At 40.0% G+C, this 15,373-nt stretch overlaps 1 protein-coding gene across 5 annotated transcripts; it reads left to right on the top strand.

Annotated features, from left to right (window-relative positions):
• The first annotated feature begins 3,893 nt into the window (after window positions 1-3,893).
• LOC119720535 (transcription initiation factor IIA subunit 1-like) lies at window positions 3,894-14,644 on the top strand. 5 transcript variants are annotated; one of them, XM_038190248.1, is made up of 9 exons: window positions 3,894-4,513; window positions 4,688-4,789; window positions 6,236-6,425; window positions 7,676-7,716; window positions 8,524-8,632; window positions 9,487-9,683; window positions 10,394-10,522; window positions 11,691-11,780; window positions 12,344-14,644. In XM_038190248.1, exons 1-9 carry the CDS (start codon window positions 4,493-4,495, stop codon window positions 12,449-12,451), a joined length of 987 nt encoding a protein of 328 aa, XP_038046176.1. In that variant the 5' UTR covers window positions 3,894-4,492; the 3' UTR covers window positions 12,452-14,644. The 5 variants fall into 5 exon arrangements, with proteins under 5 accessions (XP_038046176.1, XP_038046193.1, XP_038046185.1 ...); XM_038190265.1 differs by lacking the exons at window positions 3,894-4,513; window positions 4,688-4,789 and adding an exon at window positions 5,335-5,368; XM_038190257.1 differs by lacking the exons at window positions 3,894-4,513; window positions 4,688-4,789 and adding an exon at window positions 5,341-5,426.
• The last annotated feature ends 729 nt before the right edge of the window (window positions 14,645-15,373 follow it).

A 15,373-nucleotide genomic window follows, 5' to 3' on the forward strand; every position in this document is an offset into this window, starting at 1 on the left:
ACGGGAGAAATTAAAGGGAAACGGGGCCTCACCGCAGGACACCCATGCTCCTGCAGTGTATGGAGGATAACTGACAGTCGCAAGACGGAAGTTAGGTGGCAATAAGATGAACTCGCGTCGGGGGATCGGTGCAAATCAATGTTAGGTTTTGCCCAACCTACCAGTGGCGTAGCCAGGAATTTTTCAGTGGGGGGGGGGGGGGGGGGGGGGGGGGGGGCTGGAACATTTCATGGGGGGGGGGGCGTCATGTAGGGGCGTCAATCGCTTCTCAAAAGTGGGGGGGGGGGACATACCTTGATCAGAACTGATGCGAGCGCGAAGCCCTTACGGCGTGGGGGTTCGGGGCCCGCTTGAGGGCCCCCAAAAAAAAGGATTCTAGATGTTCTGTGGTGTGATCTGAAGCAATTTCTTACCGCTTTCCTCCATGCTTTAACTAATATTTTCTTAGCAAAAGATAATTATTTGAACATCGTTTTCGAGGTTGGAGTCATTGAATCAGCTATCGGTATTCTGAGCTATAGGCGTGGGGTTCGGGGCCCGCTTAAGGGCCCCGAAAAATTGGATTCTCGATGCTCTGTGCATGTGGTGTGATCTGAGGCAATTTCTTACCACTTTAACCAATAATTATCTTAGCACAAAAGATAATAATTTAAACATAATTTTCGAGGTTTTCTCAACTAAAGGCATAAGAAATTTTTTTGAACATTGTTTTCGAGGTTGGAGTAATTGAATCAGCTACCAGAATTCTGAGCTATAGGCGTGGGGTTCGGGGCCCGCTTAAGGGCCCCGAAAAATTTTGGATTCTAAATGCTCTGTGGTGCTATCTGAGGCAATTTCTGACCACTTTAACCAATATTTTCTAAGCAAAAGATACGTTGTAGTACATAATAGGGCCCTGTAAATGAGACACGAGTTCAAACATCTGGGGGGGGGGGGACATTTGATATTGTGTCCCCACCCTTCAAAAAGTGGGGGGGGGGGGACCAGTCCCCCTGTCCACCCAGGATTGACGCCCATGGCGTCATGTAGATCAATGATAATTTTTTTAGAAACTCAAAATCTCAGTGGGGGGGGGGGGGGGGCACTGATTTCAAGGAATTTTAATTGGTCTATTATTATTATTTAGCTTATATGAATGGAGGAAAAAGTTTGTGCGTGGCCGATTCGCGTGATATCGCTGACTGAAACTGTGTGACCCACGGACCACCTGTCTATAATACGTGTTCCGTGGTGTGAGCGAGCATTGCAGTGGGTGTTAATACGCATTTTAGATTATCATTATGCGCTATGTCACGCCGGTTGTCAGCTTACTGGTCAGCGGTCGCCGGTCGAAGGGTCGTTTCTCAGTGGTCATCATGTGGATCATTCGCGACTATTTAGATTTAGATCAATGATAATTTTTTTGAAACTCAAAATCTCAGGGGGGGGGCGACTGGGGGGGCGACAAGGTTTCATGGGGGGCACCCCCACGCCCCCCCCCCCCCCCCCTGGTGGCTACGCCACTGCAACCTACCAACCTGTTCCATCACAGATTGCTGCTCAAGGTCTTCTCTTAGTGCTGGAATGTTGATTTATTCTCTATTCGCCCACCCCTATGCAAGTCCCCCTCCCATCTAACCAATGTTATTCTTAAAACAATTTCTTTGAAATAAAACCTCAAATTTAAGTTTCTGAAGAAAAAAAATGCAAATCGCACTTCGTAAGACCTTTGCTTTAGTCCCTAATGGTTTCCCTTAAAACCCCAACGCCCCTAAACAAAAAACGTGGATTTCTAACACTCCATTGCCCCCCCCCCCGACAAATCAAGTGTGGAGCAAAAAATTAGCCATAAGTCAACCAGAGAACACCAATATTACACCAAGGATCTGCTACACACAATGGATTAACGACTGAAACTCCAGGTTGGCAATCACCATGAATACTAACAGTGACGAAGACCCAGACCAGGCGCGGTTCTAGAACCAATATTTTTGGGGGGCTAGCACGGTGGATCCAGAATTTTTTCAGGGAGGCGTGCTGAAATGTTGACCGGTTATTTTTCCAGACACTTACATGTAGGCGTCCGAAAATCAATAGGTCGTGGGGGGGGGGGGGGGGCTCATGCCATATTTTCAATGGGGAGCGCCAATAAAATCCTAAAATCATTCACACTATATTAACTAATGCACCCTCGTCACGGCTATTTCTTCTTTAGGGGGAGACCGTTCGCATGTACATCACAATCCTTCTTTTTGCTAATGCAATTTTTTTTACGGAATTTATTTTTGGGGGGCTAGACCAAATTTTTTTTTTGGGGGGGGGGGGCTACAGCCCCCCCAGCCCCCCGTAGAACCGCGCCTGACCCAGACAGCTTAACCGCTTCACTGCCGACGCGGTGGCTACATCAGATGCCCGATCTGGTATCGAAGTCTGTCAAGCCAGCTAATTATATTTTGAATATTCATGATCCTCTGTTTTTGGCCTTTATTAATGAATTCAGATAAGTGATAACTACATAACCATGTTAACGCCGAGCACAATATCTTTAGCTTTAAAATGAACTATGAAATGTCGCATTTGTTTTATCGGTTCGGGACCACATCTCTTTACAACTTTTTAATGCAAGCCTAATCAAAAATGAGATTTGGGTAAACAGTGTTCAGGATATAACATAGACATAAAGTTCTTTATGTCTATGGGATACCCTGACCATCCGGACGGCGTAACGCACTCCGGATGCTGGCACGTAAAAAGACTATCACGAGCGGCGAAGCCGCGAGGGCCAATCTCGTGGAACTAATCACTTATTCATTTATTCACGTAATATAAATCAAGCAATATAAACCAATCATCTAACGGTGGTTTGCGCCATGGCGCGCGTGCTGTCTGGCGCCAGACGACGGCTGATTTACATTAGTAATTCTGCATTTTCATTGTTCAATTCACAACGGGTAATGCATTATGCATGTATACCAAATCGGTAGACAAATTAATGTAAAGAAAACATAAGCGTTCTTCACGAGATGGTAAAGGCCCTCGCGGCTTCGCCGCTCGTGCTAGTCTTTTTACGTGTCAGCATCACTGATCTCTATATAAAGACTGGATAGCTAATACAGAGCCGCACAATGTACGAATTTGACGCCATATTGGTGAGACCGGCTGGTGATCTACAAAGGACAAGTTGCCGTTTTTATAGACAGCATGATTTCTTTTGTAACGTCGCGGTTCACTTGACTTATATTTTGACCACCACCACTGACCAAGGTTAACTACAATTTTTCTAACGTCGTGGTTACTAAAATGCCGCAAATATAACTTTTTCGGCGTTTTGAAATAATAATCACTACGGAAATGTGTCCCTTTTAGAACATCATAATATGTGTACGTGACCAAAATGCGCGTCAACTGTTGATACAACGCGCGCGTATTTACGCGTAGAACGTTCGTATTATACGCGGCCATCTTTGTGAGACCGGGGGCGAATTGGTCAATATGCAAAGTCTACTGTGTGAATGTTGTATGCATATCCGCTATCCAGTCTTTATATAGAGATCAGTGGTCAGCATCCGGGGTGCGTTGGATTTGGGGTAAATTCAACTGTGCACAAATAAAATAAACATACAAAATAAATACCATGCATGCAACTGGGAAATCACAAAAAAAAGAGGAAATTCAAATTTTTCCCAGACTTTGTACAGTGTTTTTCTATTTTCAATGGCACACATGGGAAGTAAAAAAAGAGGAAATCAGCTGATCCAAGGAAAAGTTGCATGCCTGAAATACTATAATCATGAAAGACAACAAAACGAAATAATTCTTGGCAAATGCGTTTTTCGAAATGTATCAATATTGTTTTATTTCTTAAATGTTAAAACTATAAAAGGAGAAAGAAACAAGCCCGAAAGATATATGCCAGTACTAGGCCTAATAATATAACTCCATTGCATCCTCTCTATTTAGTAGTATATCAATCTAAGATATACATTGTATTGTATTCAGTGCTCACTTAGTGGAAAAAAATTATGATGAAGAGGATACTTTTTACTTATGCGAAAGGCTTTTTTATCACTTTGCTCATGAACCACCAGCCTCAAACATGGAAAACTTGTTTCTCATTTGCCTTTTTTTACCTCGCAAAACACATTTTATGACTGCATTTATCACAAAGCAAACGTTTCAAGATGATGAATTTACAGATAACACTGTTACTGACCCAAATTAAAACGATAACTGTAAGCAAAATATATTCTGTTATTCAACAATTTGAGCATTTGAGTCACTTGTGTTAATTTATATTTTCATCAAACAGAAACACGATTTAGTTTAGGGGTATGCCATATTCATGAATAGCGCCACCCCCTCTCTGGCGATCGAGACTTGATGACAAGTATAAAAGCCGAGAGCAACAGTGGCGGACTCGGCTTCGGAGAAGCCTACACACCTCGCGGATCCTGTATTGTTGGAATAAAACCAACGCGATTTTTCATCGAATTTTGCCACTTTCGGCAGAAAAATGGCGAATTCCCAAGCAGTGGTAATGTATCATCCTTTCCTTACCTCAAATTACAAATAACTTGTCACAACACATCGTAAATTTGTATGAGAATGCCTCCTAAAAATAACATATTGACCATTTCAAGTCAATGTGAAAAGCGAACGGTTTTCACATTATTTCTAAAACTTCGACGATTTCCACACCTTTTTCCAGTTCAAATTATACAAATCCGTGATAGATGATGTCATTACCAACGTCCGAGAGGCCTTTCTGGATGAAGGAGTAGACGAACAAGTTCTTCAGGAACTTAAACAGGTGAGAAGTCCGATTTTATACTCAGTTGTTTCAGCGCAGGCTGAGCGCGCTTGGGGTACTGGTCAATCGTCGTACTGTACACGGCGCGCGAGCTCCTACGTTCAACACGAACCGCGCCGTGCATATCCTGATCGTTGTGTTGTCCATTGTCGATTCCTCCCCGTTGTCGTCAAATCGTGCATTCTTTTACCCATTATTTCACTCAATATTCCAAATGTTACCGTTCATTCTGTTCCACCAATTGTGAAGAATTAGTTCGGGCTCCGATTGGTGAAGGTTACGCCTCATAAAACGTTGCAGAAAACATGAAATCGGCAGCAAGTTTTGCGAGGTTTTACTGACCAGGTTTTGTGCTGACGGCAGCTCACCGTCTGCCATTGCTCCTCCATTGCACCGCACTCTTGAAACCCAGATATTTGCATATGTTAGTGTATTTATAGTTCAACCCTCATTTGACTATCTCGTCACTGACAGCCAATCACCTGCTCAGTTGTTGAACATTATGCGGGGACTGCCACTACTTATGAATATTAAGCAGACCTGTAGTGTATAGTGAAGCCAAATTGGAGGGGGAATGCGGTATACTAGTTTGTGGTGTTGATTTTTGGGGGGAGATGAACAAAATCTTTCACAAATGGTACCATGGAAATTGGAGTGTGACTTAAGCCATCAAAATCTCAGTACATTTTTTTGAGCTGTCATGGATCATGTCATGTGGTGGTCGCAGGATGATTGATTATTGTGTGCATGTAACAGTTACATGTACATGTACATTGTACAATGTACATGTACATTGTACAATGTACAATATATTGTACATGCACATCACCATCTATACGGTGAACCTATTGATGATTGCTGGGGTTGGTGTGTTGATATTAAAATTTCTGTTCTCAATTTACTACATATGTGTTCATCTTTAGGAATTCTCTGAATCAACTATGGTGCCACTATCAGCTGGTACTCGTCACAGAAGTGAACAAAAATATTGGTTTGATATGTGGTTACTGTCAGAGTTCATAGATAAAATTGAACACAGGAACCCCTGGAACAGAATGGTTCATTCCACTTTCTTGGCCTGTATGTGAAACTTGGGCTGCCTCTGAACTCGGGCTAGGCTACAGCTTGCAATTATACATGCGTCTATCATGGTAGTGGCTGAAGCCATTTCCCATTGATTTGTGTGTTACTGCTGGTCGTAGCCTTACTGTATTACATGTAGAGTGCTTTTGTTACCCTTTTAGAAGTGGGTGTAAATTTGAATTTTGATGAAGATTTGCCAGAAACTGATATTGAAGTGTATGATATTTTTTTGAGTTTAACTTTTGTGCCTTTTGGCTGTTTTTTTGCCATTTACCTTTTATTTTTCACATTACCCACTCTTCAGAGACTATTCATAAGTGACAAGTGAATCATCGTCAACCAATTGTTTGTTTTCAACAATAGATCTGGGAGAGTAAATTGATGATGACAAGAGCCGTCGATCTGACCCCCCAGCCCCTCCCCCAGTCCGTGACCGGTAACAGACACCACGGAAAATCCCATGGTGGAGCCACAACATCCGGGAATGAGCTACAGCTGCAGACCCAGCAGAGAACAGCAGCAGAAGTGGGCCGCAGTATCCCTCAGCAGCAAGGCTAGTACTTGTCATAGACAGTGTTGCACTCAAGAGAGGGGGGGGGGGGGAGCTTTGAGGGGCTTGAGTTTCCCCTCCCCTGGTCTATATGTAATAGACCCTGGCCCTGGCGAAGCCGGCCATGGTCTATGATATGTAAGCAGATTCGGTGATTAATTATGCAACTAGACTGCATATGACCTTGAAAAACTGACCAATCAGCGGGCGCCTTCTACAAGCGCGTAATGCAAGCTCCCAGCGTGTGTAAACATCACGCCCACGATGAGTGGCATTTTTGTACAAGCTGTTGTATTACAAAAACCTGGCATCAAAATTGACCAATCAAACTCTTAGTCCAGATCTCGAAATGAAATGACGTTACACATGCTTAGATATATCAGACGTTCTCCCGGAGATAGGCTCTGTGGAGAACGGTTGATACTCAGACTGCCCACCCCCCCCCCCAAAAAAAAAAATGGGAGGGGGAAGGAGAAAAAAATGCACAATTGAAAACTCAGGAAATAGGGGCGCTAAAACACAGAACATGTTACAATGTTCCCTAGAGTTAGATGAGGTTCAGTCCCCTCCCTTATTTTTCGCATTGGCCTTGACCAGTTGCAGAAATGACTAGGGAGGCCCCTGCAGTGACAAATCTGGACAAATATGGACTCCTTGTGCATTCATCCCCTCAATGGGATAACAAGAGAGGTGTGACACTTGAACACTATTCCTGCTGTGTTTAGAGTGCTTATGTCGGGATGCTGTGGGCTTGTGCACATTGCCACTTTCAGTACAACAATTGTACATATTTTGCGTTTTCTGCATTCATACTAGTGTATGCATGTACCTTCTTTGGTGGCTGTAGTAAGAAGGCAGCACATAATAAATATATTCTGCACAGATTCCATACTGCAGCATATTACCTGGCTTCATGCAGTCAATGATTGCATGCTACTCTTTGTCAAAGATACACTTTCGTGTGTTTTTGTGACACCTTTACCCCTACGTCACGTGTCAAATAATACTGACACATTTTCATGTTGCTGAAAATGCGGTTGCGCATGTTTAACCAATCTTTATGAAAAATAACCCCCCAAAAAGTGTCTTTTGAAACATAGGGATAATAGTGTTACTGTGTTGAGGGGGATTGGGGTTTCATGGATTGATCAAGTTTGTTTACGAACACTTTGTTGGATTAAAAATATATCCGTTTTTCTTGTAACTTAGAAGAGCTTTGATTTATTCTTAATTGATGTAATTTTTTTACACAGGTACCCAAGCATTCCAAATATCCGGCGCTACCACACAACTTGTAAGTATTGCCTTATCTTTCCTTACACCTTTCCTTTTATTATGATCAAATGTATAATGTCAGGTAAAGACATGTCAGAGAAGCAGGTGTCAACTATGTGTATATTAAAAAAAAACAAAGGGGAAAAACATTCTTGAATAAAGCCAGTCTTTGCATTTTAGTTACTATTGCTCATTCCATCTGTAACGCCATGAGGGTCATCTTGATAAAAATTGTAGAAAAGTCACAGAAAAATCATTTCTCAGATAGGGTTCATTTTGTCTGAAAATAATTGTGCGTTACTCATGGGATTCTTATGGAGAACTTCCATTGCTTGACAGGGCAGGAGTGTTCATAAAACTGATTGTCTAGATGTCACTTATCAAAATACAGTTGGCCTATAAAGGATTATTTCCCAACAATGTCTCTGGAATTATTTTTTTAAGTAATTCCTCACCTGAAACGTATCATTTACTTCACAAGTGGAAAACCACTTTTCACACAGGGTTCCCGTGGCCTGGAGAAAAACCTGGCAAAGTTTTATTGTAATAATTACTTGCAGCTAGATTGTTGTTTTGAAAAAAGAAGGTGGTATCATTAGAAAAAAATTTGGTTTGACTGGTACAGTTTTTTAACATGCAAATATCACGAACACAGCACTAGGTAGCTCAGTTCGTAAAATACTTGTAGGTATTTCTGGGGGTCAAGGTCCATTCCAGTCAACTTGCTTTGTTTTAAATAACCTAATATTAATTGAAAGTGACCCAAGTTTGTTTCCTGTTGTGGTTTATGAGATTCTTAATAGGAATTTGTTGGATATGATTGCAGAGTTCACCAGCTGCTGCAGCTACGTTAGCCTTTCAGCAAGGCATGATGCAGTTACCCCACCAGTTGACTTCCATTCCCGCTGGCTTGACCTTAGCACAACCACAAGGAGGTAGGCACTAGGCATTAACAAACTTTGGTCACTCCAACACGCAATACTTGTTACTTGTATACAAATTTACAGTGGCTATGCATTGAAGAGAGTTTACCTCAGTCTCTGTCAGTGCTGAGGATGTGCATTTGGAGTCTGTTGCTTTTGATATGTAAAGCATGACTATACTTGCTAATGGGACCTGACACCATGATACAGTTGTCCTCTGAGATGAAGGCCCTGGTGTTTTAATGCACAGACGCTTTTCAGTCACCACAAATTCAGATTTAAAATTTGAACAGAACATCTCTCAAATGAAGAGTGGGGACCTAAAGTGACACCACAGCAACAGCGCCCTGATTTGTTGAATGAAGTGTGGAATATTATAAATGTTTAAAAAAGTGGACTTTCAAAAAGATTTTAACCAAAAAAGGATGTTTCATACATTTCGGAGGAATGGATATTTGCACAAAAAAGTTCCAGTGTAAACCTCATATCATGGCACCTTTTAAGAAGTAATGATAGCATAAACAAATGAGTCATTACTCGGAGAAAAGAACCAACATTTTTTGTTTTGACGCCCCTACGCAATCCTTATTCTGAAGTCCACTGTTTTTGGTCATTTGTAAGCGCATCCATACAAGGGTCTTTGTTGACACGCGTACGTCCAGGGTACAACGCCTTCCTTGTGCTCAGGGTCTATGTGGGCAAAGCAGCAGGGATGAACATATTCAAAAGTGTTTGAGAATGATGAAATTGATGTACCCAGAGTCTGTCAGGTCGTCTTAACATCACATGAACAGTTCTCAATAGAATTACACAATGTAACACCGTGGTACAGTATAACAATTCTCATTGCAATTTCTGCCTTGTAGGGACTCAGACCTTCCCAGCCTACGCAATAAGCCAGCCCCACGGCACCTTACAGGCTGGAGCTTACCAGGCTGTCTTGCCCACTGGCCAGACTGTCATGATCCACCCATCTCCCCAGACAACTCAGACACAACAGCAACAGCAGCAGCAGCAGCAGTCCCAGCAGGCAGGAGGCTCCATCAACTTGACCACAGTGCAGGTGAGTTCTGGTCTTTTTGGGGTAGGAAAATGAAAAGTCCCTGGGTCCGTGCAACAGAGTTGAAATCAAATATCACCAGTCAATCAAAAGTGGTCTGGTCAGAAGAAGAATCCCAAACAATTCAAATGAACTGTGTCAAAGTCATTTCTCTATTGGACTAGTAACTTGACTTCAAAATTTGTCCTGTGACTGACTTGTGATAGACTTGACTGCATCTTTGCTGTGCCAGTTGCTTAAACTATGTGATACATATCCTGTTACTCGCATTACTTCAATCAAGTCGCCATGTATCATTGGTATCACGTAACAACATAAACAGTAGAGTAAATTTCAATTTATCTTGTGGAAATCACAATAAATCTGTGAATCTGTAATGTGGGGGTCCCAATTTAAATGTTTTATATTGGAGCCAGAGAGGGCACCCTTCTGAGTGGGCCTCTTGTACACTCCGCCTGGAAGTGGTGGATTATTGCCAAATTAAACCGGGATGATGGGAAAGGTAAATTGTGGTAAATGGTAACTCGGGGTTAAACCTAAAGTTACTGCTGGTTAAATGTTGCATTCTTCCGTTACCATAGGTCAACATGATAACATCAACCACAGATTTTGTTTGAACATTGTATCTGACTATTTGAAGGGCAAAACCAATTATATAATCTCTATCTGTCTGATGCAATCCAAAATCCTATGTAACAATGTGTGCCCTACAGGCGCGTGTTCTGCAGGTGGATGGAGCCAATGACACCTCAGACGAGGAGGATGATGAGGAGGAAGAAGATGACCATGGGGATGAAGATGATGAAAATGAGGATAACGAAGATGCTAATGATGTAGAAGAGGTAAGTGAATATAAATAATGAATATGCAAATGATGTGGAAGAGGTAAGTGAATACAAATAATGAATATGCAAATAAAGTGGAAGAGGTTAGGGAATAGGAATAGTAAATATGCTAATGAGGTAGAAGATTTTGATTATGCCATCGATGTGGAAGAGTTTAGTGAATATAAATAATGCATTGCTATTGACATAGATCTGGTTATGAAATATGAAAAATAAATATGAACAAGGCGGTTCTCGTACAGCGCGTCTCGCCTGCTTTCGCGATTATCTTTAATGAGTGATGTTTGACCTTGATGTGTGACCTTTGACATCATTATCATGTGAAGGTTCCCATGTTGCATCTATGACCCAAGTTTGGTTCCAATTGGACTTGAACTTTTGAAATGAGACCAGTTTTACATGTTAAGCCTATTTTTACAACTTGACCTGAGATGACCTTTTGACCTTGGTATGTGACCTTTGACATCACTATCATATGAAGGTTCCCATGTTGCATCTATGATTCAACTTTGGTTCCAATTGGACGTCATCTTTTGAAATGAGACCAATTTTACAAAACTTTAACCAAAATACCACATACATACAGACATACGTACAGACATAGTGATTGCATAGTCTCTTTCCTGAACTTGTTCAGGCGAGACAAAAATGTTAAAGAGGTTTCATGGAAAATGAAAATGAGTATATATGACGTGTTGTGTTCTCAGCCAATCACGAGAATCAGTCAGTGAGGTGGCATAAATCTGTTCTGCAGCAGAATGGGGATTTGCTATATATCAATAAAAGTGTGGACTGAATCTTAAAGCCATGTAGGATCATCTGCAATTACCTTGGAAAGTACCTGCTGATTTAACAACAGAAACCTTGCTCAAAGTGAAGGTAGGACTGGTATCAAATACCCTGTGAAATTATTCCGCTTGAATTATTGCTCTTACTCCATAAATGGTATTGTTTGGGAGAAATCTAACATTGAAGGTGGTTTCCACATTTGTATGTGCCTGATCAATGGAGCCCAGTTACGAGACCCAAAAAGATATGCATGCGTTTTCTGTTATCTCAACATGTATAGTATCCACTAAGCTGACATTTTGGCAGGTCAGTTGTTATGCACCGTATTTATGATATGTATCTTTAAGTGAGCTTAAACAAAATTTCTCTTTCTTAGGAATCCCTGAACAGCGATGATGACGTCAGTGATGAGGATCCAGAGGAGCTGTTTGAGACAGATAATGTCGTAGTCTGCCAGTACGATAAGGTAGGCCTAAAACGCTAACTTTTTGAGTATCATTTGGAAAGGATGTTAGCTACATCAGATATTTCTACACAATTCTTTCATGAGCTTGGTATTCTGAGCCATGCCTATGTCGGACAAATTGCCTCAATTGGCATTTGAGAAATTATGAAAAATTTCGGTATCATGCATCATGATGATTGACAGAAAGTTTCAATTTGTTTATTGGTCAGACCAATAAAAAAAATTGAACCTTTTTGTCAAAAAAAAAATAATATCTCAAGAAACAAGAGCTGTACAACACTGCAAGATTGTTTTATTTAAATCAGGTTGATTTAAATCGTGATTTAAATCAAACAATTTTTAAAAAAATCACTGATTTATATCACTTTTTACAAGCGCATTCTTGTTTATTCTGGTAAATGAGTTGGTTTTATAACATAAACCCTTTTTTCTTATTAAAAAAAATATTCTTGCAACTTAGTTGATATACCACCTGTAAGTCTCCGATTTTAAGTTAACAATTGTGATGCAGTTTGATTGTTCAATTTTTAAGTTGAAAATAAAATGACTGTTATGTACTACAGATCAGCAGAAGTCGAAACAGATGGAAGTTTCATCTCAAGAATGGGATTATGAATCTGAAAGGCCGAGATTACGTATTCTTCAAGGCCACTGGAGATGCAAACTGGTAGTCGGTATATTCTTGTCGTCAACAAACAAGCCCCCTACCGTACTGACTCTAATAACTCCACCCCCAGTTTGGAATCCATTGTGCAATTTAGGGCTTATTTGTTTGTTGTCAAACCTCCATTCCATGGTAATATTGTTTTGTTTAAAGAGGGTTCTGGGTGTATTTCTTCAAACAAACGTATTTACAAACTTGGACAACTCCTTGCCTTGAATCTTATACTTTTGGTTTGTGTTTGTATTTTCTTGTAAGTTTTGGTTACTTTACTCAAAGTATAAACCAATATTGAATGATATGTTAAGTAATATTGAAGTGAAAACAGCCATTTGGCAAAAAAAAAAATTTCGTGTCATTTTGGGATGATTTGAGGACAGGAATATTGTGTTGCTGAATCGCTTTTTTTTTTTACTGTAACAAATTATGAGATAGAGAATGAGGATCAACACTAAGTTAAAAAGAACATTGGAAGTGCAAGTTTGCCTTCAAGCTTCACATCTTTCGTAATGAGCTGTGTGATTTACAAAGGTGCTTCATCTTGTATATACCGTCCCGCATCAATCATGAAAACGGGGAAAAATATTTTTAAAAATCATCTCAATATTAGAGTTCAATGTCTGCCACTGATTAAATGGTTACAAGGAGAATTGTGCTCACCTTAGGTTTATTAAACATATAGCGGCATGCAGAGTTCTGTTAGGTCTCTAAAATGCTGTTGCTTGAAGAGAGAATGCCCAGTGCTGTGCGTTTTTCTTACAGTCCCTATGAACTGGACGAAGTTCACGACGGCAGAAAATTGTGCCCTTCAAAGCAGCGCTGTTAAGTTGGTAACTTCAATGAAGAAATTGGTAGAAGTCATGATGCTGTAGTAGAAATGTTTATGTGTGCAAGTGTCCATGTAGCTTGACCATGAAATCTGCTTTTAGGAAAGCATGCACTCTGTTAGATTTGTAATCAAAACAAATTATCGACAGCATTGAAGTTACTTATCTAAGAGGTGTATATGTGAATTTGTTCTGTACATAAAAGAGAAAAGGAATTTTGTTTGACTTATTTTAATTCAGGGCCCTCAACAAATTTGATTAGATTGTTTTGGGAAATAGAAATATTTCATTTTTGGGATTAATGATCCCAACCTTAAGTATTCCTTTGATGGTATCTTTTGAGTATCATAGGGCTGGTAACCGTCAGTTCACCATTGAGATTTTTTCCAAGCAAAGACTTTCCAAAGTAAACAAACCATGTCATGAATTTTAACGGGACCGTAAATGCCGACTTGGTCTTGGAGTTGAGGAATATTGCAGAAGCAATATTGTGTGTACAGGATTCAGGAAAGGCCCAGTTAACTGGACATTCTTAAAACAGTGTGCTCTGTTGATGAGAAGAATGTGTTACATGTTCTTCAAAAAAAGTGAGTTCTTGATTTTTGTTTTTGAAATTATGTTTGTTTTGTTTGTTGTTCCTTTCTTTCTTTCTTTCTCTCTTTTATTCTGGGGGGGGGGAAATAGCTGAAGTATTTCCAGGCTAATATTTGCTTCTATTTGTCTATATCCCATATTGGTTTATAAATTGATTAATCAGAGTAAAGTTATAATTTATATATCCATTTTTTCCTAGGTAGGATGGAAATCATTTTGCTCCAAAAAGGTTCAGAATTCTAAAGGCAATTCTGCCATTTTGTGTGTACTTTTTAGCCTTGGTGCTCTTACCACGTACCATTGCAGGCTGCTTAGTTTTGGTGCTTGAAAGTGACTTTATTAAGCCCAAAGGAGTACCTTTGTCATGTTTTGAACTTGATAAAAAAAATGTGAACTAAATTATAATTATTTAAAATAATCAGCTTTGAGCATAAGAAGAGCTAGTTTTGCAACAAAGTGTATAATTTAAAAATATGATCAATGTATTATGATTCTCATAAATTTGGGAATCAGACGACAAATTTCCTGCGTTTTCCTTTTGTTGTACATGTGTATGAGATTGAACTTCCTACGTTGCAATTGTCCGGGAAATCAATTTCATTCTGCAACTTTTACATGCACATCAGTATAGTAAAGATTTGTTGTCACTAATACATCAAGATGTTACACCTTTTTCATTTCTTGTAAACAAAACAGGTGCCTATAAGGCATGTAAAGTATGTGCTAAATGTGTATGGCTTGAAAAACTATGTAAATAAAGAAGAACATAAAGAGTAACTTAAGTCAGATAAAACACGAGTTGTGCATTCTTTGGCAGTACGGCTATTCCTCTCCCTCGTACATGTACATGCATACCTTTGTCAGTTTTATCACATTGAATAATGATAATGTACACTGTACAATGTATTTTGAAATTGGCATATTTATAGAGCTCCTTAATAAAAAAAACAACTGATTCTTCTAATTTGAAAGCTCCATTGCTTATTCCCCCTCCACCATGAAAAAAAAAGCAAATTGAAAGACACCGTGCAATGTGCCTACAAATTCAAAAGTTTTTCAAACAAAATTAGTCTCAAAAAAACTTTGTAAAGTCAATAAGTATACTGCAAATAATGAAAATGAGGAATTTCTAAGAGAAAGGAGGAACCCGCTGCTCAGATTCAACCAACCAAGCAATCCTACAAGCTCGGTGGTCGAGTGGTAAGACATCAGCGCACTGGAAAGCAGGTCGTGGGTTCAAGTCCCACTTGAGTGATTTTTTTCACTTTCACTCAGTTGGTAACACACTGAGTGTACAGTGTTTATACGTCGGTGAAGGGAAAAACCTAAGTATTGAAGAGAAGTTCTGAGCCATGGAAGTAACATTAGGTCACTTTTGTTTTATGTTGGGTAATGCTACATAATTTTGGCACAAAGTATGAATAACAGTTGTTTTAAACCAATTTTGTTCTGCAGTATTGGTATATTTAATTCAGGTTCATAAGTACCAGCTGTGTGTGTTTGGGGGGGGG

The sequence above is a fragment of the Patiria miniata genome, unplaced genomic scaffold, assembly GCF_015706575.1.
Source record: "Patiria miniata isolate m_02_andy unplaced genomic scaffold, ASM1570657v1 HiC_scaffold_13, whole genome shotgun sequence".
In the NCBI taxonomy this organism is placed as follows: Eukaryota; Metazoa; Echinodermata; class Asteroidea; order Valvatida; family Asterinidae; genus Patiria; species Patiria miniata.

Bases quoted from the DNA above. Each gene is read 5' to 3' on its own strand.
- LOC119720535 (XM_038190248.1), top strand. From the start codon at position 4,493: ATGGCGAATTCCCAAGCAGTG. The intron at 4,514-4,687 runs GTAATGTATCAT...ACCTTTTTCCAG, and splicing joins TGGCGAATTCCCAAGCAGTG to TTCAAATTATACAAATCCGT. The intron at 8,633-9,486 runs GTAGGCACTAGG...TCTGCCTTGTAG, and splicing joins CTTAGCACAACCACAAGGAG to GGACTCAGACCTTCCCAGCC.